This window comes from Poecilia formosa, unplaced genomic scaffold, assembly GCF_000485575.1.
Source record: "Poecilia formosa unplaced genomic scaffold, Poecilia_formosa-5.1.2 Scaffold275, whole genome shotgun sequence".
Lineage (NCBI taxonomy): Eukaryota > Metazoa > Chordata > Actinopteri > Cyprinodontiformes > Poeciliidae > Poecilia > Poecilia formosa.
This window is the reverse complement of record NW_006800214.1, coordinates 824,857-851,131: the sequence shown is the minus strand read 5'-3', so window position 1 is coordinate 851,131 and position 26,275 is coordinate 824,857. Positions and strand designations below refer to the sequence as shown.

Sequence of the window (26,275 nt, the reverse complement as noted above, 5' to 3'; positions counted from 1 at the left end):
AGGACATGAACATGCAAGAAATGGCATGAGGTCACAGGTACTACAAACATAAACAGTACTTATAAGCTCAATGTAAATTATATTTTTTAATTTGAGTACAATGCCTGCCAGACATTGCAGTTTTAAAATGTTTTAATTTGTAAAAAAAAAAAAAAATAAATAAATAAATAAATTGCTTACTTTTCCTGTGAGCTGACATGAGATCACAGATTCAACACGGTATATTGAGGACTTGCAAACAGGACACAGACAAAGCAGATACAAAGAAAATAGCAAAAGTATTCACCTCCTTTAGGTTTTTTTATTCACATTTTGTCATCTCACAGCTACAACTTGTTTAGGGAAATCAGAGTAAAGGGGGCTGAAGACAAATGCACGGCCACAACTCGTGCTGGTTTGACATATTAGGCGTGTGGTTGCAAGGTACTAAAATGTGAAAACAAAACAAAACAAAAAAAAAACTTAAGTGGGAGTAAATACTTCTTCAAAGCAGGGTAGCTATTACAAGTCATCTTGTGACTTACAAACTCTAGGAATAAATTCAACCAAGAGGGTGTTTTAAAGAAAACTTTTTAATTATGTTATCCAGTGACATGCCCGAGCACCAACCCTCGTGTCTTGTCTAAGTGTTATGATTTTTTTTTACTTCGTAGCAAAGCCTGCAAGAACACTAGAACGCTACAAAACCCTTTGGCAAATTGACACCGCACTTGAGAGTGACGCTGGAATATATTTGGACGTCCTGCACGTCAATCAAAATTTCGCGGCATCCTATTGGTCCTCCCTCACGATATTATCGTTCCATCTTGCGGTCGCGTACTCTGTTGTCCTCATCCGCGAGTTGACGTAGATCCCCTAAATTTGTGGCTGGGCCATTTTGTGTCTCGCTCACGATTTTAGAGCCTTGACATTTTACGGCGCGTCTGTTAAACGCTGCGCATAAACGTAAACTGTCAAAAGCTGCCTGATTTGGATTCTTCTCCTTATTTGAAACCTGACACCGCTGATGTTTCAGCGCCCATGTCCTCCCGTAGGTTGTGCGCTGCGGAGTGATATTCCATTGGAACCGACAATGTGGAGGCTGTGAAAATGTCTACTTGGGAAAAGAAATGATTGCAGTTTCTCCAAGTGAAAGGAAACAGAGTACCGCAAGAGTTATGGTCCGCGTTAAAGACGCGAGGTCGGCTTCATAGCGAAGACAAACAACGAGGCGAGACAACAAAGGAGCGTTTTATATTGTCTTTCCTGCGCTTCATCAAGCCCACGGACCGGGACCACAGGAGAAGGATTCTATCCCTAACTTTGTTTTTCCTCTCTTATATATTGTCGTATCCCTACTCGCTGCTGGATGCTACACTGCTGACTCCAGGTAAATGTGAACGTATTCAAAACAAACTCATTCATGCGAAGCTGGAGTTGTATTGTTACGTTGATTTCTGGGTAATAACTAAGTTTTAAGCGCAGCGATTAAGTTGTTGGAGGGCTACAGCCGGGGAAAAGAAAAGCGGGGTGTTGGATTTTCCTCCCTTCTTTCGGTCTCACCGAGGTCCACTGTGTGGTTACACAGCATTTAGCAGTCCTGGGTGTGATGGAAAACACTTCTTTGTTCACTTCTGTGAGCTATAACGTTATTAGCATATTACCGGAGTGAGTTAGCTCCCCTGGGGTCTCGGCACTTATATGTGGGTTTGCGTTTGAACGCAAGCCGTTGACTTCTTTTTATATCACTCATGTTGCGTTTATGACCAACGCGAGCCTGTTTTACGTTCAGTTACGTTTAATATTCAATTGTGCCCAAAATCGCTGTTAAATAAGCGCATAGTGTAAAAATAACAGCAGAAAATAACTTGGGTATTTTCCCCTTCTCTTCCACCCAGCCTTCTACCGTTATAACCGTCGCTTGCAGCTCTTAATGCAGTACTTTGTAATTCCCACACACTTGTAAACTAGCTACAGTAAAATATAATTGTAATAATAAAAAGTGAAGTGGTTTATTACAATCGATTAATATTCATTAAACTTTTTGTGGACTCAGTCTTTGTGCTCATCTCGATGTGAGAGGGCAGGCAACAGGTTTTTTTTTTGGTTTTTTTCCCCCCCCCCTCAGATCCTTTTAAACGTCCCGCAGCATTTCCAGGCCCGTAGGTGAAGACATTTAAACTCCGGTGAACACTGAACAGCCTGGATCCGTGTTTTCTGACGCCAGCCAGGAGCTCTTGTTTTCTGCAGCTATTTCTGCCATGTAACTTTCCCCCAAACGCCGCTGGCCAAAAGGTGGGGGTGCTCAAGACAAGCGTAATGCAACTTCCATTTGTTAGGAGGGGCTAAGCACTTATCCCCCATTTTGACCTCGGCTTGCTGAGAGACAGAAATTGCTAGATTATGTGCTGTCAGCGTATTGTTCTTTGGTCGCATTCCGCGCATGCACCCCTATTTACAGCCTCTTGGTCGTTACACCGCTGCAGTGTTTATTCATTTTAGACATGCTAATGCAGAGAAAGCAGAGCAGTTACTATACAATGATGACGTTAAGGAGAAGAAAGGGCGAGTGCATAAAATCTCACCCTTTCTCCACAACTTATTAATATTCATCACATCACTTCTTGTTTATCTCCTCCCAAATCCCTCTCTATAATTTGCAACATAAATTGGTTTGTAACCCCAATGACATGCCAAGAGACACAAGTATTTACATACATAATAAGAGCAAGAAATATAGATATTTTGTGTTGTTTTTTTTCCCGTCTGTTGGCTGTAAATGTATCGCTGCAAATGGCCAGAAAAAGTCGTTCAATATCAGATAGGCCACTTCATTACAATAGTTGTATTTGGCACTGTAACCACTCTGCTACCCGTTAGACAATTACTGAATTAAATAATATTGAAGAGCTCATCGAATCAATAGTGGCAAAATAGTTCATAGATCAAAAATAACAATCCTTACTGTGATATATATATATATATATATATGGTTGTCACACTGAGCCTGATTTAGATGCCACTCAAGCAAAGCCTTGAACTCTGATATATATTTCTCTTTTGGGGGGGGAGAGAGGAGGTCAGTAACTAAATACTGACCACCTCCTAATTTAAAGAATCTCCATTTGGTGTGGGATAATCCTGTCCAGATTTTAAAAGTCTTGATTTTGTACACATTTTTTGGAACAGCCAAAAAGCAATAAAAGAGGAGGAAAACTTCTGCATCATGTCATTTCATGATTTCTGGAGCATGCAGCTCACTAAACCTCACTAGTTAAAAATTTTATTTGTTCACAATTGTCCCGGATATTGTTAAACAAAACTGATTGATAAATAATAATAATAATCATTATAATAAATTCATTTGGGGACTGAATGGAGGTTTGTAGGAAGCCTATATGCTGTTCCCTTGTGATTATTTTATTTTAAAACGCAGCTCGTCGGCGAGGCCATAAAAATAAATGAGTTATTCAGGTGGTATTTTTGGAGTCACATCAGTTACGTCTGGAAAGCACAGGAAGTTTAATAGGTCACAAATCTCTAACCGTAATGCGATGATTGTTGTAGCATTCTGCTTTTTCTCTTCCACTCTTTTAGCTAGACAGCTTACAATGAAAGAGTTGCGCCTAACAATCTAAAAGAGAACTTAACTAGGACACTTCATTACATTATTGATTTTTTTTTTGCATAATTAAAAAAATAGTTCATATTCTTAATACAAAAAAAAAAATGTACAAATTTTGTAATATATTTCAGGAAAAGCCACTGAACCAAAGCGATCATGTTTCTCAAATGGTCAAAAGCTCCAATGCAACAATAAACTCAAAACTCTCCATTAGTTAAAACAATTAAGTTCATATTTAATAATTGGTTATGACCTAAGAGAACATCAAAACCCTCTTTTTTTTTCCTCAAACCAAATCCATAATTGTAGTTTTAAAAGATGTTTTTTTTTTTTTTTTTTTAGTCACATGGAACATTTGTGTTGATGTTGGCTGGCCATAAATTGCCACTTTAGGATTCCAGCATGCTGTGTTATCACTCTGTAGACTTCAGTGCACAGAGATGCTAAAAACACAGTTGGGTTTTGATGTGGAGTCAGCACCCAAGTCCAGGGGCTGACTAAAAACCAAATGCAGCGTGGCCTGTGGCTGAACCATGGTTTGATGTGGGCTACTTTTAGAACTGGTTTTACTTTTCTCACTACTTGATCAGAACTCTGACTAAATTGTCGGATGTGAGGGTATAAAGATAGTTCAGTTTAAAGCGGGGATGCAGATATTGGTTAGTTGATTAGTCCGGTATTTGATTGTTTTAGTCCTGAAATAATCAGATAAGATATTTATGATTTCTTATGAAAACAAAACGCCCTTAAACAAACTATGCACAGTGTCCTTTTGTACGTTTAATATGAATATATGTTTTTTTTTTATTATTAAACAGACATAAAGCTAAGATCATTCAAGTAAATAAATTCATATGTTTTTTCTGCCACAAAAAAAATAATTAATTTTTTTGAAATAATTCAAAGATTTATTTGATTTATAAATCTTTGATTTATAAATCAAAGATTTATAAATTTAGTGACTAAAACCAAATCTTATTAACATACATAAATTATTCTGATGGACGAAAGGCCGTGTGAAGCAATACAAACTTTATCCACTCATTTATTAATCATCTTCAGAGGGATTGACTTGTGAGAACTTATTTTTTGTATCTTTTTTTTAACCACAATTAAAAGCTTCCTCATTCATTAAGTAGTTGTGTTTTTTTTTTCTTCCTTAATGTATTTGTGTAAAAGTCAGTTAGCGTAGCAGACCAACTCACATATGGAAATAGCTGTATAAATGGAATTGCTTGTGCGTCAGTTCTTATTTTCTGAGCAGAGACATGGCAACGATTAATCTGTCTTTACTGACATTGTTGTTGTTTGGGGCTGGCCTCACACGTTTGTTTTTAGCCGAGTTTGAAACCAGTTGCTTTAAATGAACTGAATGATTTCTTTTTCTTTTTTTTTTGGCGATCCACCTTTAGCATTTCCAGCTGCGCGGCACAGGGAGAATTCGATCCTCTTTGGGAATTAGTGATAGCAAATAATCGGGCGTTGTTCATCTTTCTTCTAACGAAGCTCGATTTTAATATTCCATTTAAAGATTAAACGACATTTGCTGTTGTCAGCATGGCTGATGTTTTGAAGGAGGAATGCAGCGTTTACACAGCTCTCTACACTAAAATACACAGTGCAGAAAACGGTAATCTTAATCAATGCATTTAATGTAACCAGTATCGAGTTACTGACGCAAAATGACGTCGTGTTGTTTGTGCTTGTCCTTGTAGTCTGTAGCTGAGACTGTAAAGGCCCAGTGAACAGCATCAGAGAATGGCTACAGTGGAAAACGACAAGGAGCTGAGCGACTTGCTGGATTTTAGTGCGGTAAGGCCCCTGCTAAGCCTCATTGTTGCCTTCGTAATCCATTTCATTTTAACAATAAGCACCAAACCTGGTGACGAGTACCTCGAAATGGGAATGAATGAGATTCATTCTCAATGAGGAAGAAATGTGTTTAAGCAGCCATGCTTTTTTTTTTTTTTTATATATATAAAGCTCTGTTTGTCTTGGCTCAACTTATTTATTTATTGTTTTGTCACAAATCATAGCTGAAAGACTCGGGTTGCCCTGTGTTTATTGCAGTTGTTCGCAAAAGCACGTAGGACAGTTTGGATTACGCTCTGATCAACGTTTGCATAAACGTCGAGGGAACATTCAAATGTTTTATTGCCTTGCCGTGGTTTTTACTGATTTATTGCTCTCCTTTCAGATGTTTGAACCTCCAGTTTCGAATGGAAAGAATGGGCCGACTACTCTCGCCAGCAGCCAGTTTGGAGGTCCCGGTAAGAGATAATACACAAAAGAGACGGTTTGTTTGCCTTTCCTTCACCTGTAGTCAGTGGCCGTATTGCTTGGTAATGCTTCTGTGACTTTCTAAAAATAAATCTATTAGAGCCCATCTCCAGTCTCACTACCTCATTTTTACTCTCTTGCTTTCTTTCCAGTTGTAATAGAATAATACATTGTTCCCGTTTCCTTGTTTTAGTTTTCATAAATTGAGAATTCATCATCAGATGCACAAATCCAACCCTCATATTAGCGATTAAAGCATGCATGCAACGTCAATGTTGTCAAATAATAACCAGGACACTCCAAAAATCGGATGGTGGTGCTTTTGTATGTCTGCTGGAGTTTTATATGCCGACCCCAGGCGCCGTTTCCCTGCTCTACCAGACCCAATAGTCGCAGACAAAACAAAGTTCTCTGCTACCATTGTGTTTTTTGGAGGTGCATTAAGTCTTTCAACAAGCATCAGAGAGCAACGCGATATTCAAGGGGAAGATCAAAGACGGCACGTTCGGTTGCTGGGTGGGGTTTTCAGGGGCTCTGTTTCATCTACTCACAAGAAAGCCACTTGTGTTGTTCTTCTGTAAGGATCGGGCGCGCTCTTACAAACGAGGCATGTAGATGTTATCAATCCTAACGGCTTCTCATGAGGCACCTACGGCCCACAGGAACCGTACCAGGGCTCTTTGAGCTATTCGAACAGGTCGCTCCTCATTTCTGCATCTGAAATGCCTGAACTGAGCTTAGCAGGTATTCCTGAGACTCTTGTTCAAGAGTTTGAACAACTTGTTTATTTTTAGTGCTTACCTCAGAGTCGGACCTTTTGCAGCAATAAAATAAGTAAATGCACCCAACAAAAGAAAATTATAAAGTGACTTTTAGCTACTTAGCTCAAATTAGGGAGTTGTTTTAGCAGAGGATATAAGAGGCTCAGCGGAAATCCAGACACCCTAGGCACACACCCCTGGCACTGAAATGAGCTGTGCTGTTTGATGTCTAATATCAAAGCTCCAAACTCTTGATTCCTGATGAGTAATTATGTAACAGTCATTAGTCTTACACACATACTGAATTAAGCGTGGGCTGGTTACTGCTGCCAAGGTATGCCAAGGATTTTTTTTTTTAAAGTTACCCTTTCAAAACCACAAACATTTGTGAAAAGTAAAGTAATTTTTAACATGAAAGTTTAAAAAAATAAAATAAAATCTAAATTAAAAACAGATTCATTAATTTTTCTAAACTGATTCTACATTGTTTTATTATTTATTATGAGATGAATGTCTAATTTCCTTCTTGGTTGGAAAAAAGTTGGATATGGGCCAGAGTTATGAATATTTTTGGGCTTTACTGTGTGGTGATGCCATGAAACTGTCCTACTACGTGAGGTCATCATCATTCCTCATTAGTCTCATACCTGCCCACATGGCACCATGAGAGACACCTGATGGGTTTAAAAGTTTCCATATGGCTCTAAAGTAGAGTCATTTACATGTTTTTTTTCCCCTCACAATTCATATGGTTTAAATGTGAAACTTTACCATGTGTTTTTGTGCTCTTGTTCTGAGCTGTCAGTGATTTTCATATCTGTTCAATCCAGTCCACTGTTTTTCTTTTTCTTTTTTTTTTTTGCGTGTGCTTTCATTTTTTTAGTTCACAAGAAACCGAGACTCCTAACGTGTATTTTTAGGGTGGTATGGGTAGAAATTCTGACTGGCTTGTGATATAAATTTGCATGAAAAGGTTCCTTGTTTCAAGCAGATGTGAAACTGAATTTGAAAAACTCAGGTGGGAAAGTTACATGAAGGTCTGTTGTGTAAAGTCTGACGATCCGCTGCTTATTATTGTAAAAATTGTAAAAAAGAAAAAAGAAAAAAAAGATCCAAACTATCGCTGGAGAACAGTCGAATGTAAGCTGCGTGCGTTTAAAGGATAGTATGTCACATTGTCCTGCACTTAGGAAGTCTCCTGTGACTAACAGGTTTAAAAAGTCAGCCCTGTGTCATTGTACATTGTTCATTATTTCATTAACAGTGTTTTCTCTCTTGAGATCGTATCTGACATCACGCTTTGTGTCTGCGTGACTCACTTTTCCAGGGAAAGGAAGAAGTCGCGCAGACAAACGGAGCGCTCGGTTGTAGTTGGCCTGGGGCAGCGTTCCAGTAAAAACCAGGACATGCCTGCATGTTTGGTCAATATATCTGCCTGCGTTTCGCTCACGAAGTCGGTGACTCAGGCTGTCTGTCTGTTTCCGATAGCTCTGTCTGTGCTGTGTAATTATAGACCAGCCAACCTTAAAGGGGTGTTGCATGCTGGGAGGAAAAGTGCATTGGGGTTCTCGGGAGAATTTTTCTGTTACTCACCCTCTTATTCCTTTTCCTGCTTATAGATATTGTAGCCTGTCTGAGCTGATATTTGTGATTTTGGCATGGCGTTCTGTAGGACTAATGAAACTTAGTATGTTCGAAATCAATATTAGTGTCATGCTTCACTAGCAATCAGCAGTATGGTCTGCTGTAGCTGCTGTAGGAATCAATATTCACTCATTAAACTAAATGAATTGAAGCATTGTAAGAAATCTTGATGTGGAAAGATTTGGTGAAAAGTGTAGGAACATTTTTTAGGTTCAGCTGACTGAGATTCATTCTGCAGTATGCACAGCGCAAGTGTAACCGCAAAGAAGCCAAGAGTAGCTGCAGTTTTTGGACGAAACCTTGGACTATAATCTGATTTGTTCAAATAAAAATTGTAGCTGTGACTGACTCTAGGGTTTTATAATGAGTCCAGTGGCTCATCGTGATAATGTAGATCAACATGTTCCTGACTAAATGTCTTATTGTCTGTGATTTGAATTAAACACGCTTTAAAAAAAACATGCAGTTTTTAATGTCCACTATCCTAATCGGCAGCAAAATGTTCTGCCATTATTGTTGGATTATTTTAGTCTCTTTTTTTTCAAATTGTCCCTGTAGTGTTAAGTAATTTTACTATCTGAATTGTTATTTCACAGTTACACCCTCCTTTAAATGTCTCTGAGTGAAACCATTCACAAGTATGAGCAGATGTAAACACACTTCTTTACGATTTTAACAAGTGTTTTTGTTGTTAATCTAACCCGCCTAATGCTGAGTAGTTAAAATTTCCATACTGAAATTGGGGTTATTGTAGAATTATGACACAAGTCTACTTGCTAAAGAAGTTTTTATTTTTTTAATAAACTTTGCTCTCAAACACTCAAAAAGCGCTATTCACTTGGTTCATCTTGATGTGTTATGGTAAATAGCGTCAGATTGTATTTTATTGAGTCAAAAACTAGGATTAGAGTAAATCTTGGTTGGCGAATGAATTGAATTGTATCTAACTGTTGCTTGTTGTTGATGCATCTTGGGTTGTTGGGGATGCACAAAGTATCGGCATCAACATCGGCCGATGCCGATGTTGATGCCGACAGTAGAACGCCCGATGAGTAGAACGATATTTACTTCCATCTGGTTGCTGTTCATGTGTTTAACTCAAGCAGAGAAAGTTTCAAATCTAAAACATATCAGAAGTTGTTGGTGTTTTTTTTTTGTTTGTTTTTTTTTTTTTTGATTGAAGGTGCTTGCTGATGACAACACGCTAAAATGTCTAACGTGTAAGTTTTGCTTTGATTGACAGGCAGAGCGGCAGTCAGACATGGAGAGGGGACGTGAAATTGCCTCCTTCATCTCTTATTCCGCTGGTGTCGTGTAGCTCACACTTGTCACTGCAATCTAGCTGCTTTTGGCACTATGGAGCCATTATTCTGTTCTACTGCTGATCCTGTCAGGATTCTCGCACCCCCCTTCCCCCCTTAGCTTTTTAATTAGACAACAAAACAAAAATATGAATATTCATAGGGCTCAGCCTCATTAATATGCACAATTATGCAAATACGAGTGCAATTAAACTTCAGATTTCCCCAAGAGATGCTGTGTTGCAGTACGAGAGGAGATTTGAGAGCGAGGGGATTGGGCAGAGATTTCTGCTCCACAAATCTTTAACATCCCTTCCTTAAAGCTGCTCCGGCCAGCGATGGCACATGCCAGCCGTGTGAGTTTGGACGGTGAGCCTCGCGCTAAGGTGAAGGTGTGGGCCTAAGCGTGTGGGAACAAATGGGCTATGAATGAGTGTTGCCATGGAAAAAGCGTAAAGGAGTGGAGTGTGGGAGACCGAGGAATGTCGAGGATGATTCTGGAAGCCTCGTACTGGGTGTTAATTATTCAAACTTCCTACAGCTCAAAATCCAGACTATGTGACAGCGCCGTCACAGTGCTGTCTCGCTCTGTGAGCTTTGAAGTTTCTCAATGTAGGTTGCATTAAGGAGCCTGAAAAACCTGTATCAAAGCAAGTCGTCACTTTCTCAAGTGACACATTTGTTGCAAGACGGGGACATAAATCTGTTATCATAATGCTGTTACCTTTTGGCTAACGGAGTTTTTTTTTTTTTTTGTCCCAACAGGTGTAGATGAGAGGAGAGGGTCCAGTCCGTGGGGACCAGGGGAGCAGACTAGTCCATCTTTCAACCAGGGAAGGGTATGATTTATTTTAGCCTCGGCCGTAGAGTGCAGCAGATGTTGTGTTATTCTTCACGTGTTGCGTGATTTATTGCTTTATACCTCTTTTACACACAGACTGCAACATTATGAAGTGCTCTAGATTTGACCACTTATGCATTACCAGTGCTGCCGATGATTAATGCTGGGTTGTGACCTGCCTTCCTGGGCTTAAACAAGAGTGTAATTTGTTATTTTCCAATTACATGTTGATTGAAAACATAGAAAAAAACTTATTAAAATAATAGCAGGTGACTTTGAAAGTATGCAGTAATATTACATTCGTGCTTAAAGTTAAATAGTAAAATTCGGGGCCGCAACTAACAATTATTTTAGTAACCAATTATTCATACAATTAATTGCATAAAAAGATTATCACATTGTGTAGATGTTTCATTTAACCACTTAAGCCTTTTTTTTTTACACAATATTAGAAATAATATTAAAATATGCAAATGAACAAATAATTCAATGCATTTTTTAAAATAACAAAATAAACATTTTATTGCCAACAGTGCAATAACACAGCCTTCTTTTAGTGTATGCTTGATCAAAATGATTAATTTTTGCATTAACCAATTCAGAATTGTAAAATATCAAAAGGTGCTTGAGAGAAAATGTATTTTATTTTATTTTTTTACAGAATTTGAAAATTGTCAAACTATAACTATGCCACATGAGGAGTTCTAGGCGGAACATATTTACAAAGGATTTAAAAAACATCTTTAATGCAAATGAATATGTTTATATATATTTGACTTCATGTTCTTCTGCAAATGTCCTTTCATTGAGTCTGTGAAATCCAGTTAACGATTAATCAAGTCCTAGATTCGTTGACGATTATTTCAATAATCAATTAATCACGATGAATCCAATTAATCCAATTAGTCTTATAATTAATATATTATGTTGTTGCATTTTGATGCAGATTAACTGAAAATCAAACGATGCCATCTGCTTATTTTTGATGCAACTACGAATGAAGTGTTATTCCGTCTCTTTCTCTCAGGTTTTCGAAGAGGGCCTTTACAGTGAGAGAGAAAGTCTGGCCTCTACCCCCGTATTTGGACCAGGCATTGCTGGTAAGAAGATTTTAATTCAATCTGAGCTCTCGAAGCACAGACATCACCACTTTCAAATCATCCCTTCTATTTTTTTAAATTTATTTATTTATTTTTTTTTCATTTTTGCAAATTGGTAAAAAAAAAATTGTCAGTGTCGGACTAAGTGATGGAGGAATGTGTTAACTGGCACTCAGACTCGTACATCAATGCACAGTGTGACTGAACAGAACAACAAGCAGTTTGTTTTTCAGAGCAGCCATTCACAAGTCCGGCACTCATGTGGCAGTTTAGGGCAGCGCATGTTTCAGGATGAGGGGGAGCAGGGCAAACGGGGAGGATGTGGAGGAGGGCTTTGTTTGTGTGTGTTCGCTATGGGAGGGGTGGGGGGTGTAAAGGGAGGGCACCCATGCACAAACAGGGCTCTCCCTGGGGAAAACAGTGGACTATAGCGCTTCTCTGTTTAACTGTCAGCGGAGGGGGCAGAGTTTGGATACAATTGCCCCTGGAGCATTTGTAATGAGTCTATTTGGTTCATTTAAACACTGCAGCATATACATTCACCTTGCAAATGCGATGAATGACAGGGCAGTGTGATTACATACATAACATTTGCCTTTTAACGATCCTCAAATCTTTTTCTTTATTTTAACAGGGAAAGCTGAACGAGGGTCATACTCATCATTTGGGACGCAGGTGAGTCTTTCAAAGAAAATAAAGTCATACCAGCAACAACGTGACAAAGGGAAACCTGCAGATTAACACAAAAATAAATTCATGCAAGCATACCACTGTCGCAATGGATTTGTGGATACAAATAGGGCTGCAATTATTAATCGGATTAATCGTGATTAAACGATTATTGAAATAGTTGTCAAAGAATTTAGTAACTGATTAATTGTTAACTGGAATACAGAGGCTCAAAAAAAGGCAATTTGCTGCAAAGCAACATAGTCAGTGCAGTAATTAAGCCAAAGATGTTAAAAATAAATATATATATTTTGCATCTGTGATAAAAAAAAATATCATTTGGACCAGACTCAGAACTTCCTCACCTTCCAATTTGCTGTGATATAGTCTTGATTTTATCTCTGAGTACTAATCTACTCTAACAATTAAAGCTGTCCTTCACGTCTAAGTCCAGAAATCAACTGAGCTCTCAGTTTATAACAACAAACAGGTTATTTTTAAGACAGATACATATCAATGATAACCTTAATTTTCTCTACATGTTCATACTGCTGTTTGAACGGGCTTTTGCCTCTCTTCTCTTTAAACCGTCTGTAGCCTGGTTTTATGCCAAGTGAGATACCCCTGCCCAGTCCTGATAGCCTCTCTCCGCCTTCTGCCAAGTCCAATTCCCAGTTTTATTCATCCTATGAGAGGAAGAGACCCGCACAGGACCTCACTGGTAAGAATGAAGGCATGTGCATTTTTTTTTTTTCTTTTCATCAGACGTACGTTTGTCTCCTCTGGTTTTTGTTTTACAAATGATGTCTCCGTTCTGATCTATATTTACATCTGTGGGTTCCACCACTTCTATTGTAAGTGTTAAAACGTGGTTTTGAGTTCTTCCTTCTTATTTGGTGGAGAAAGTAGCATTACCTCCTGCTCAGTACACAGAACTACACAGAACTTTTTTCTGGTTGTGCAGGAATTATGAGGCTGCACAAAGGCTGATAGGTCTAAAAGGAAAACCTTTATTACGTATTGTGTAGTGGCTTTGTCTTTAGATATCAATCTTTTCATTTTTATGAGGTTTCCTTTCTGTCTTTTTCCCAGCAAATCCGCAGCCAAAAAAGATCCGCAAGGTTCCTCCTGGCCTGCCCTCCTCAGTAAGTAGACACCTCCAGAAAACCTTCCCCCTGTGCTACACCTCGGTCTGTAACGTTGATTCCATGTATGCCAAAAGTTTCAGTTTTTAAGCCGAACGAAAATGTTCCCGTTTAGTTTTGCATCTGGAGCCCTTCCTCTGGCTCTCGGGCGGTATAATAGGAGCGGCGCGGGCCTTTTAGGTCGAACATCTGTGCTTCTTCAGCGCCAAAGTCAAAAGGCAACAGTGGGGGCAAGCCACTTATTCACCCAGTCACTTATTTGCAGCATATATTTATAGTATGTTGTACTTGTGGGCCCTTGGCTTTGTGGCCACACTTCGTCCTCTCTGCCAAGTGTACTCATCAAATCGCCGAGGAGATTTTGTGCTGGAGGGGGTTGATGGTTTTTGGTCCCTCTCTTTCTTTCCCTCCCTCAATGTTTCCCTCTATGGACACCCTGTTTCCTCTTTTTTTTTTTCTTGCTCGCTGCCCCACCTCGCACAGCCTCGCTCTCTCTCCTCTTCTACAACCATAAACAACAGCCCTCCCCCATCCCTCCATCCCAGCTGCCAGCGGAGTTGGCTGCTGTCCAGGATTCGGCAGATGGTTCAGTAATTAGGAGTGCATCTCCCTGTTCCCTCTTCTCCTCTTCATTCTCTTTTCCTCTTCCTTTTTTCTCTGTTTAATCAAATTACAGAAGAAAACTTCAGACCTACTATGATCAGAGTTTTACAGACATACTTGGTTTCTTGATTTTCTCATTTTGGACGGAGGTGGTACAGAACAGTGGCTTCTTTATTCCCACCTCAATATGAAGATTGTATTTGATTGATCAAAACTTTGTTTGTTAAGGAGATTGAACTCCATGCCTGTGTTTTAACAGCGTAATACACTGAAATATGTTTATGGGCTCGAAAAGGAGTCTGGCTCTTTACATTTCATACTGTCTCATCTTTAGTTTCAAATCTAAAGAAACGTCATTTCATCCAGATAGTAAAATCCATGTTAGCCTGAGTAGCACTTCAGCTTCAAAAGGAAATAGATTTCGATCGTACACGGAGCTAAGCGTGTTGTAGTAAAAGCTTTACGAAAAAGATTTTATGCAAACTCAAAAAAGTGTATTTCTTTTGTAACAATATTACACGATATCGAAAATACTTTTTATACTATCTAATAATGAATTATATAGTTATGATGACCAAAATTACTTATATTTGCTATTTTTTTAAAAATGGTTTTCTTAAAGAGAGAACTGATATTATTCTCCCTTTAAGCAATCAGGGAAAACCCAGATGATAACATAATAGTTTTGTAAGCTTCTGACATGTTCATTCACGACATTTGAGTTAAATGAACACCTCGAAAACACGGGTACCTTGTGTGACATCAAGGATTAATAAAATAAAATAAAAAAAATCAGCCAAGTTGAAAAAGGGAATAGTGAAACTGCACAAGTCTGGTTCATTCTTAGTTACAATTCCCAAATATGTGAAAGTGCAGTCCATTCAAATAATCACAAATAAGTCTAAATGCCTTTTGAATGAACAGTCATCTCAGTAATCACGAAGGAGACGGCTGCGTCCCAGAAGAGAATGAGTTTTGGTCTGAAATCTGTGAATCATCCTTAGAACAAAGGGGCTGACCTTATGAAAACGCTGGCTGAAGATGGTGAGACAGTGTCACTATCCACAGCGAAACACATTCTGTTTACCAACATCGCTGAAAGGCAACGCAGAGAGACAAAAGCCATTGCTCCAAAAGCAACACAAAAAGCAAGGTTACGGTTTAAAAATGCACTAAAGGACAAAAACATTCATTTTTTCGAGTTTTACTGTCTGATGAAGCTAAAGTGGAGCCGTTTGACCATCATGACCATCATTACATTTGGATGAAAAGGGTCAATAAGCCTGGGAACACCATCCCAACTGTGAAGTATGGTGGTGGCAGCGTCGTGCTGTGGGGTGGCCTGCGACAGGAGGAACTGGTGCACTTCATAAAATAGATGGCATCTTGAGGAAAGAAAATAATAGCGTAGAAAGGCTCCTTTACTGAGTGACACCGGTTCTGTCAGGAGGAATGGGACAAAATTCCAGCAAGTCGTTGATATGAGCTTGTGAAAGGAGACCAAAACAGTTTGAACCAAGTTAAACAGCTCAAAGGAAATTCTGGTACATATTAGGAAAAAATGTAAGAAAGCTGTTGGATTTGTAGAAATTACTCTGGCATTCAGCAGATATAAATTATTTGGGCAATCTAAAAGAGAGAAACATTAGTCTGATCATTTGGGGTAATTTGTCTATTTGTACAGCGTATGGAAACATGTGGTTCGAGCTCACTCTGTCAGACTTGGTCATCATTTCACTTTTCTATTTGTAGGTTTACCCCACAGCCACAGGAGAGGATTTTAATCGGGACACCACTTGCTTCCCAGCCTCCAAAGCAGGAAATGTCTACCAACCAGCGTACTACATGCAAGGTCAGTTGAAACAATATTTTCCTCTGGAGTCTCTCCTAGTTCTTTGTGTTTAGATGAAAAGTTTAGTCTGGCAAAGACGGCAGTTTCCTGGAATTTTCCTTTGAAGCCAGCACAGCTGGGAGAGTCGGTTCCTTTACTGTGATATTGTCCAGATGAGCCGTAGGTGCTGTGGTTGTAGGCTACCGACAGCCCCGCGGGTCAAACGGTGAATCACGGTTGAATACAGTCATCACGCTGATATGACACGGCTCATATGTGGCCTTCATTGTCTTCTCTCCTGCGTCTGGTTGTGGCTCTGCCTTATTTTCCATGTTTCTCTGCTGGATTCCCCCTGACAGATGCCCACCCGCCCTCTGATCCTTGGGGCTCTGCCGGGTCGATGATTCAGCCTGGATACTCTGCCGTGTTGGGGAACTCCCCCCATCTGGGCCAGCACGGTCCATTCACTGCCATAAACCCTCAAGACAGAATGGTGTGTTCAGTTTTTTTTTTTCCCCTCCTTAATTTTTGTTACTTTTTTTTTCTCCACTAAAGCTTCTGCGTCCTTAACGCTGTATGTGATGTTCTCTTTTAAGAAGCGGCATCCCCTTCCCCTCTCACCCCAGAACTACCCCCTGCATGGCAGCGAAGTGAACGGAGCTCATCCCACCAGCTTCCACGCAGGCTCCAGCAGCTTCGGAGTCCCCAGCCACACACCCCCCATCGCTGGCACTGAAACGATTATGGGTAAGTCATTTGTGTGCCATTTCAGCTTCAAATGTCAGAGTAATTTTGTTTTTAATATATTTATATAGGTACCAAATTAAGTGTCAGAACCCTTGATTCTTTTTACATTTTATAACATTACGACTGGAAGATTTGAAGTAATTTATTTAGATTTTCTGATTGGCCAACACAAAATAATGCGTAACTTTGAAGTGTAATTTGAATGGGCCACCTTTCATTTCAATTTCAGCTGAAAACTTGTCTTGCGGTTTACAGCAACAAGTGGGGGAGGGACAGTAGCGTTTTACTTTACATTCCAGTCTCAAGTTTTTTAAGCTCCTTTCACATCACACGGTGGTGGTGGAATCATGCTGTGGAGATGCTCTTCTTTCATTTTTTTTTCAGTCTGCAACCCAAAGAGCAGAAATGTACTCTGATCATATGCCGTCGTTTTTTTTCTTATTCATAAAAATAAAGTATATAAGGACAGTATGGGAGAACAAGAAGAAAAACAAAACAAAACAAAAATCACTTGTGCACAGTAGTATATACCGTACATGTGTGTTATTTAGGACACAGAAAGACAAATCAAAACAGGATACACACATACAAAGAGAAAAGCACAAGTAGGCTGATTAATCCAGCTCCTCTACAAAATCTGGCCACAGAGGGAGATGTTTTTTTTTTTTTTTTTTCTTTAACAGGGATTAAAGGTTGAAAAAGACCTGAGGCTCCTTCAGCAGGATAACGACCCTAAAATGTCTGAGCTGTGATGAAAACGGTTTAAAATGAAACATGTTCGAGCGTTAGAGTGGCCTAGTCAAAATCCAGACCTAAATCCACTTGAGCTCTCCATCCATTCTAATTGACCGTGTTCTATTATGCAAAGAAGGATAGAGGAAAATGTCAGCTTCTAGATGTAGAAAAAAAGTGACTGAAACATTTTCTAAAGCATTTAAATACATTTGCGTGCCACACTTTTATAAGGTTTTAATTGCTAAACCACAAAAAGACAACAAAAGCAAATTACATGTTCTTTTTTTTCCCATCCGCTTCACAGTTGTGCCGTATTTTCACACTACTACAACCTAAAATTCCCACAAAATACATGAAAGTCTGTGGTTAGAATATGACAAAATGTGGGAAAAGTTCAACAGGTATGAATACTTTTGCAAGACGCTGTACACCGAAACCAATTAATATCTTCTGCTTTTATTTATGAAGCAAATCGTGGTGCTGTACCAGGAAGTTCGGGTGACGAGATTGGAAAAGCCCTGGCATCAGTAAGTAGCTGTAGAGTACATATTTATAATCAAGTAACACTGTTAGTGACACAGGACTCTACAGATTATTTGTTGTTTTCTGAGGCAATATAAATGGAAGTAATACACATTTTTATTTTGAGTGAAAATCAGAACTTCTTTGTTCAGATTTATCCTTCAGACCCCAACAGTAACGCTTTCCCTCCGTCGCCGTCTACTCCCTCCGGTTCACCACAGGCTGTGTCAGGTGAGTGGAAAACGTGCAATCTGAAGAAGAAGCTCCACATGTTGGGTGCAAAACGGACTGAAAACATGTCAAGTTAAAGTTTTGCGTTTGTGCGACAGTAAAATGCTGTTCCAAATGTATCTAATACATCAACCATGTGCAAAGTTAGAAGCTTATAAGTAAAGTCTGAACTTAGCAACTGTGCAACAAAAACTACTACTGAAACAAATCATCTTATCAGATATTGGAGATTTATTTAATGTGAATAAATAAGATGGAAATAGCAAAGTAGTAAAAAAAATTTTTTTTAGAAAATATCAGAAATTCACTCTATGATTCTAACTTATTCCAAAAAAAAAAAAAAAAACTACTTTTACAGCAGAAAAGCAGCATTTCTCTTGATTTCATGTTTATTTAAAGCCACTCCACCCACAGTGTAACTTTCATGTACGCTCACCAGCCTGATATAGCTTACGAGAGAGGAAGGGAAAATACAGTAAAAATGAAAACAAGGTGGGGTCACTTCCCTTTTTTTCTCTTCAATCAATCCAAGCATTAACTCATGACACCCTGTGTGTATAAAGTACTGTCACAAGACTGGGGGGGGTAACAAAGTAGTGAAACGATGCAAAAGTTAAGAAAATAATTTGAACTATTGCCTGAAAAACGCAAAGTTGTATTTACAAATGTGTTTTAGATTTACAAAAATAACCATTAAGTGTTGGGGTGGCTTCTGGAAATTGATGTGTTGAATTTCTTTTTTTTTAATTATTATTATTATTAATAACAAAAAGTGGCATACTGCAAAATTGAATCACTTGGTAACAATAACGGCAATAAGTGAGAACTTCTCTGAAATGGTTGTTTTCCTTGCTCGGTTTTCAAAACGTGTTGGGAAGCAGCTTATTTATTTATTTTTTGGCATCTTGGAGGAGTTTGCCGCAGTTCATCCGTAGATTTTGACAGTTTCCGCGTGTAATCCCGTAATAAGAGCTTTATGCTTTTCATACCATCTGTAGCTCGACCTTTTGTTCTTCTGGTGGCTGAAATCACAGTTTGTAATCCCCGTTTGGATCGTTTTCAATCTGCACGTTGACAAATTTGGAAACGGCCTCACCGAATCTGCCTTTGCCAATGCACTCCTCAGTGCTGCATTGTTGTTTCAGACAGTAGTCAATCAAAACGGCCTTCTGTTCAAGGCGAGCGTTTCAGTTTTGTTTTTTGTTTTTTTTGACTTGCTAGACCAAAGCACCCACTGTCAGCTTGGCTTTGTTTCCACGTCAGAAGAATGTTTTCTGGCTTGTGCGACCAGACGTCTCCAGACTGTAGGTGGGTGTACCAGGGTCCTGGCGGTGTCTGGACGTTCTGAGCCGATGGCTACCTGCCACAATCTGGGACGTCTGAGGGCCGATTACGCGCTTTTGCTTTCTTCAGTTTTCATAACTGCTGGCCCGAACTTTGTCTGTTTCTTTCCGCCTCTGAACAAGAGCTCACGCAGCACATCTGCAAACGACTGTCACGACGTTTCTGCCCGTTTCTTCAGGTTGACTGACATAGTCCTGATTTCTACGCTCGCTCTTTGTGTGATGCTTTAGGTAAAAGTCGCAGACTGTAAAATGTAAAACCGGCCGGCTCTCCTTAGTCTGATCGAGTATAAAACTTCTGCTTATTGTGTGCATGAGCACATTTCAGGGTTTTTACACAATGTGGAAAAACGTGGAACATGACTCATGCTTTTTTTTTTTTATTATACTGGGTAAAGATAGAAAAAGTAGAGTATGGGAAGATCTTGTGTTTCAAGACTTTATTCCCATACCTCCTGTTTAAAAGTTGTCTCCATTCATCCATTTGTCTGCTATTTATCCCCTTTAATTTTGTCCTTGGTTCATTTCACTATTTTCTTCTTTTTCTATCTTAGTTTCTGTTTTTTCTTACTTATTTTTATCACTGCTTTATCCATTGTTTTCCTCCTTCTGTCCTTACTTTATCTTTTTCATTTAGCTCCTTTCTTCCTTTATCATTATTTTCTTCTTTCCTGTCATTCATTCTTTTATTCCTTCTTTCCTGTCTTCCTTCATTTATTGGCGTTTTTCTTCCGCTCCCTGTTTTTTTTTTTTTTTTCATGTTCCATATTTAAAGTATGATCACTATAGAAATATCTGTCAAAGATTAATCATAGCCTTTTTGCATTTGCACAAAATTAGATAAATTGACTGAGAGCTCTGGAAATTTGTTGTGGCTCTCAACATCATCTTGATCAAATCGCTTCATTTATTTTCATCATGCACTTCAAATCTAAAAATCCCGATCATTGCACGAATCCTCAGAGCTAAAGATGAATTTGTTTAGAGCCACATTGATTAATAACATTTGGGACGTCATAAAATTTTAACCTGTTATTGTTTCCCTTACTTTGCCTCTGCAGTGTAATGCTTCCTGCTTGTTTGTTGTTTCATTTTCCTTCTAATCATATGAAACACTGCGAATTTCATTGTTGCTGAAAACGTCCTGTAAAGATAAAATTGCCTTTCCTTGCTTCTGAACTTTAACAGCAAATCGTTCCATTAATAAATCTCCTCCCTGTCTTGTAGACACTTGTCTGATCTATAGGAATGAACCTTCTTACCGTTTTTTGTTTTTCTTTTTCAAGGTTCTGCATCACAGTGGACTCGGTCCTCAGGCCAGGCCACCCCGTCACCCAACTTTGAGGGAGGAATTCAGTCCATGGTGAGCCACTTTGTGTGACGTTTAACGTAAAAACAGGGCGCGATTACATATAAGACGCTTAATCTTACATGTGTTACCCTTCTCCCCGCTCCCCAGCAGAGTAAACTGGAGGACCGTCTGGACGAAGCCATCAATGTCCTTCAGCGGCACGCCAGCGGACAGGGAGGGCCGGGACTTGCTGAAATGCACAGCCTGTTGTCGGCTGGGTTAGGGATCGCACCGGGCTTCAACAGTGCAGCTCTCGGATTGGCCAGTCGCCTGCAAGGACTGGTGAGATTCAGGAAGAGAGTTAAAATGCTATACACAGGTCACCGAGGGGGTCATGCTGCCCACATCACTTATTATTCTGCTTTGAAGCCAGCACTAACAGAAACAACTGCTTTACAGGTTTCCAGCCACCTTGAGGATTCAGTTGGTCTGCCCTCTAGTGGAGGAGTTTTGCATCACGGCCCTGCATCTGTTCATTTAGGCTCTCAGCAGGATGGATTTACAGGTGGATTTTTCTGCTCTCATTGCAATCTTTATTTTAGGTCATAAATAAGTAAAAGTGTTGCTTAGCACCTTATTGTTGTGTGTGTGTGCGCGCAGGCCTGCCCGGAAGCGGGAATCGTTCCGGCGGCACAGCTATCAAGCGAGAAGACAAAGAGGACGATGAGAATTGCTCAATTACAGACAAGTCAGAGGACGACAGAAAAGATCTGAAGGCTCGCCTTCGAACAAGGTGTCCAAATCATAACTGCACCATAATGTTTATTTTAATTTATATAGAAGTAGAATATTTGCAGCAGCAGAATTAGAAAAATAATTATATGCTAGACAACTCTTCGGGCATAATGTTGATAATATAATAGCAATTAGAGTGTTTTACCAGCTAATTCGATTTCTGTTATGTGATTAAAAACAAGCCATTGTTTAGAGGTGCTTTTTATTGTGATAGTCCCTTAAACGTCTAGCACAAATTAGGAAAATTACTTAGCAAGGTACAGCTCTGGTCATAAGTTTGCATGCACTTTTTAGAGGCATGAATGTCATAAACATTTTGGGCTTTTAATTATATTTTAACCATCTTTTTTTTCAAGTAAGAAAATAACTAGTGATTTTTAAAGACTGGAATTGGTTTCACAAGGTTGAGTTCATTGCAGAATCTCCAAATTCTTCTGCTTCACTTCAGCTCACAAGCAAGTTAAACAAGACAGTGATGTGAAACACATCCGGCACAAACACAGGCTAAACACTGAGCTGATGGTCCTGACTTCAGCCCTACATCACGAAAAACGATAAACTGCAATTAAAAGCGAGATCCGTTCCAGGGAGCCAACCAATTTGAATGAATTTTGCCAGGAAGAGTGGTCAAATGTCCAACCAGTAATACGCAAGGACTGATGACTACATAAAGTGTGTGGTTTCTCTGCAGCTTACTGAAGGCCAAAAGTCAAAATATCAGCCAGGGTGTGGTTTGTAGCCTCTTTGCATAAATTTTGTCAAATGTACATTGTACAATCGTTAGAACCTGATTTAAAAAAAAAAAAAAACAGTTCAGATAAACCAATAAAAGCCCAAAAATGATGACAGTCGTCCCTGTGATAAGTGGATATAAACACCTGACAACTGCATGTGGGATCCTTGCCCAAATGAGCTATACCCATATTATTGTCTCCTTTCCTCCTTATCTGCCACCGACTCATCAGTAGTCTGGATGATGAGGATGACGACGAAGACCTGCCGGTGGAGATAAAGGCCGAGCGGGAGAAAGCACGGAGGTTGGCGAACAACGCCCGCGAGCGGCTGCGCGTGCGGGACATCAATGAGGCTTTTAAGGAGCTGGGTCGCATGTGTCAGCTCCACCTCAGCTATGAGAAACCCCAAACCAAATTGATCATTCTGCAACAGGCCGTTACAGTTATACTCAACCTGGAGCAGCAAGTTCGAGGTCAGTGGGTGTCCAGAGAGAAAGGAAGCGGAGGGGGAGGGGCCTCTTCCCAGATTAAAACTCGCACACAGCTTGAGCTTCTCCTACGTTGATCCACCGTGGTTTGCAAAAGAATCGGGAGCTAATTCTTATATTTATATCTGCTAAACATATCTGAGCTGTTTGGATTTTTAAAGTTCTGGAGTCTAAAATGTTCTAAAAACAAAAACAAAAAAAAAATGGGGATTAGAAAATAATAAAGCTGTGTCACAGTTTTAGGACGTGGCCATTCTCCTGTTCACCCTGAAGGTTTCCATTTTCTCATAACGGGTCTGTCGTTGCTTTTAATTCACTCCGCTGCCTCGCTCACAGCTTGGTTGTCTGTCTGCTTCACTTTTTTTTTTTTGGCTTTAGTAATCACTTTTTATGCTTTCATCTAGTCATTTCTTTCACAATTGCTCGTTATGCTTGACTTGAACAACTGTGATTTTAATTTAATGTCTTTTTTTTATTTATTTATTTTTTTATAACCTTTTACCAAATTAGCCTTAGTTGCCTCAAAGCCGAGCTGTGTGCTGTGAATTAACATTCCTTCATGTTTGGACTCTTTGTTCTGCACGCTTCGGCCTTTTGAACGCTAAACCTCTCCTTCTTTTCTAACCCTTTACGTTTTTTGCTTTACCTCCTCTCACTTTCCGTTTGCAGACGGCAACAAAGACCGACGTCTCTCTCGCTTTGAAATGAATGAATACGTCGCCTGCTGATGTGTTTAACACAGTTAACCTGCTGTAGCTCTTTCTGTGTATTGCATTTGGCAGATGGTGTCGCTTCCTGTCTTTCTCATAACTCGGTGTCCGTATCTTCCCTCTGACCCCCAGCTTCCATTCTGGACCCTAATGACCAAACTTAACGCTCAGGACTTGTGTTTTGATATCACTTTGTCCTGATTGCGCCGTGCTCTCAAACTGCTCAAAAATGCACCCAGAAAGAAAGTAGAGGTCCATAAATGTTTCAGCGGACCTATGGTGCGTCTCCACTCAGGTCTTCTTTAAATGTTTCAGGTTTTTCTCAAGAGCTTAGAAGCACTCTGACCTGCACAGATTAATTCACTTCCAAGTACGAAAAGCAATTACTGAAACAGGGTGAAAAGTCTTCATTGAAGTTACAAATTTAGATTGTTCAAGCAGATTTCAGGAGGGTTGTGATTTGGGATTGTTCACCAGTTGTTGTGGAGGGGCTGGGGGGAAATAAATAAATAAATTGCCAAGCACTGCTAGATGAAAATCACTCCACCCCTCCCTCCCTCTCCCCACCCCTTACTTCTCCTCCCGGCTGCAGCCTCGTCTCTTTGACCGACGAGAACCTGACTGCGGAGGAGAAGGAGCAGAGGGAGCGCGATCGCCGCCTAGCTAACAATGCCAGGGAGAGAGTGCGAGTTCGCGACATAAACGAAGCCTTCAGAGAGCTGGGCAGGATGTGTCAGGTCCACCTGCAGAGCGACAAGGCCCAGACCAAGCTCGTCATCCTGCAGCAGGCTGTCCAGGTCATCCTGAGCCTGGAGAAGCAGGTGCGAGGTAGGTCAGCCGAGTGCAAGCAGGTGCGATCCACTTTAGACAGCTGGATTTCTCTCGCTAGAGCCGGACTCGTACGACTTTGTCTCCACTTACCGCTTGGTGTTCACTTGGCTCTTCTCTGCGGCTCTCTGGCAGCACACAAACATAGGAGAACAGGAAGAACGTTTAAAGAAGTAAATCTCTGCTTTCTGCCAAATGCTTGCACAGCTCGCCTCGCTTTCCATCCCTTTGTCTTGCTCGCCCTCTCGCAAAGTGTTTAAAAGCTTACTTTGCCATTTCTGTAACCTGGAGATGAATATTCGTTTGACGTTTGTTTTCCGCTTGTCTTTTTTAGAGCGTAATTTAAACCCAAAAGCCGCCTGCCTCAAGAGGCGAGAGGAGGAGAAAGTTCCAGGGCTGGAGCACCAGCTGCAGCTGGGCGGGGGTCACCCTGCTCTGGGAGGGGACGGGCACAACCCCGTGAGCCATATGTAATACTCAGGTACGTCTGCCGAAGCTTCACTACTGTCTTTCAAAGCCTGAAAATAAAAAAAAGAGAGAGAGGGAGAGACTGTAGAAAAACACTTGAGTTTGCATTTTTTTATCGGATATGCTGTAATCTGGACAAATCTGAGCTCCATTCATTCAGAAATAAAAACTGGGACCATTTCACAGCTTCTTTTGGCCTCTGCCAGCCTTACAAAATGGGTTTTAAAGTTAATCTGAGCTTCAGTCAGAGGAGAGTTTATGTTCAAAATGAAAAGGGGATTGTTTTTTGAGATATAATAGAGGCGTGTGGGTCTTTTTTGGCTCGCTTTTTCATTTTACCTCCCCAATACTTTGGTACATCTACACCTTAAACTGGTATTGAACTCTATCAGTTAAACATAAAGTGTGAGGAAGAACAGCTGTGCTTTAAAACCTTCAGTATCACGTGTATGCGGTTTCTCAACACCGTCATAGAGCTGCAACAAACAACTATTTTAGTAATCAGTTAGTCTATCGATTATTCTGACAATTACTTGATAACTAGTGTAAACAATTAAGCCTCTTTTATACACTATCGGAAATACATTAAGAGTCATAAATGAACAATTCAATTAAATTTTTAAATAAAAAAATAAACGTTAACAAAAATTCCTCTCGTGAATTTGAATTAGGTGAAGCTAAAACTATTCCGCTTTTGGAGTTGTGGGTTGAACATATTTAAAGACAAAGATGTTTTGATCTTAAATTTTTTGTAAAGTTTTGGCTTAATTACTGCTCTGAATTAGCCTGGCCATTGCCTCCCTGTGGAGCTCCGCTCGAAAACAAATAGCAAAGTCTGGTCTTTCCTCCCAGATACTCTCGGATTCTCCAAATATTGCACTAACTGGTCCATTAAATACGTGACAGTGATTGGGTAAAATTTTAAAACTTGAAATTTATCTAAGCCTACTTGCCGTGGGATTCGTGGTTATTTGAGAGAATTATCATCCCTACTTATTGCTGTTTTTTTCTTTGAATGTTAACCGTCTTCCCTCCTTTCTCTTCCAGTTCCTGTTGATTGTCCAGCCCTACGAACAAACACGTGGCCTTATCGATCATTGTCGTCCATCTCAGTGTGTGATAATCATGCAAACACCTCATTACTGACAAAATAATAGGTGGCCACATTCCTGACGATGAGAACAATTACAAGAAGCACACGGGATACAGTAAAAGAATACAACTTTATTGACTTTTACGTGACAGTGCTTGGAACTGAACACACTGCTTTCGGAGACAGTGGATAATGGACAAAAAAGAAATGCTCTTATGATAATGTTTGGGCTTTGTGTTTTTTTGCAGGACGTTGTCAAAAATTGCTTTACACATTGGGAGCAAAACCTGTTTGGATCAAAAAACACTTTTGGATCAATTGCTCTGAGTGAAGTTGAGCTTTTTCTTGTTGAGTAGTTATTGGTATTCCCGTCAAAAAGAGGTCTTACATTCTTCACAAGTTGAGAGGGGTGACTTATACATCTGACGATTGAACAAAAGTCTGTTTCATCACGCCTTTATCACACCTCATGTGCAGTGTTGGGTCACGATGGCTGAACTACAGAAAAAAT

General features: G+C 39.8%; 1 protein-coding gene across 13 annotated transcripts; it reads left to right on the top strand.

Annotated features, from left to right (window-relative positions):
• Positions 1–827: 827 nt before the first annotated feature.
• On the top strand, positions 828–26,275 carry LOC103151249 (transcription factor E2-alpha-like). 13 transcript variants are annotated; one of them, XM_016681283.1, is made up of 22 exons: positions 828–1,369; positions 5,320–5,416; positions 5,802–5,874; positions 10,356–10,429; positions 11,459–11,531; positions 12,166–12,206; positions 12,798–12,921; positions 13,293–13,345; positions 15,701–15,800; positions 16,139–16,272; positions 16,376–16,526; positions 17,730–17,788; positions 17,936–18,014; positions 19,236–19,322; positions 20,644–20,720; positions 20,817–20,990; positions 21,108–21,213; positions 21,309–21,441; positions 22,412–22,480; positions 23,968–24,203; positions 24,538–24,684; positions 25,719–26,275. In XM_016681283.1, the coding sequence occupies exons 2-21, from the start codon at positions 5,363–5,365 to the stop codon at positions 24,675–24,677; spliced, it is 2,037 nt and encodes a 678-aa protein (XP_016536769.1). In that variant the 5' UTR covers positions 828–1,369; positions 5,320–5,362; the 3' UTR covers positions 24,678–24,684; positions 25,719–26,275. The 13 variants fall into 13 exon arrangements, with proteins under 13 accessions (XP_016536769.1, XP_007571259.1, XP_007571258.1 ...); XM_016681285.1 differs by having other exon boundaries at positions 829–1,369; positions 18,005–18,014; positions 22,409–22,480; XM_007571195.2 differs by having other exon boundaries at positions 829–1,369; positions 20,820–20,990; positions 22,409–22,480.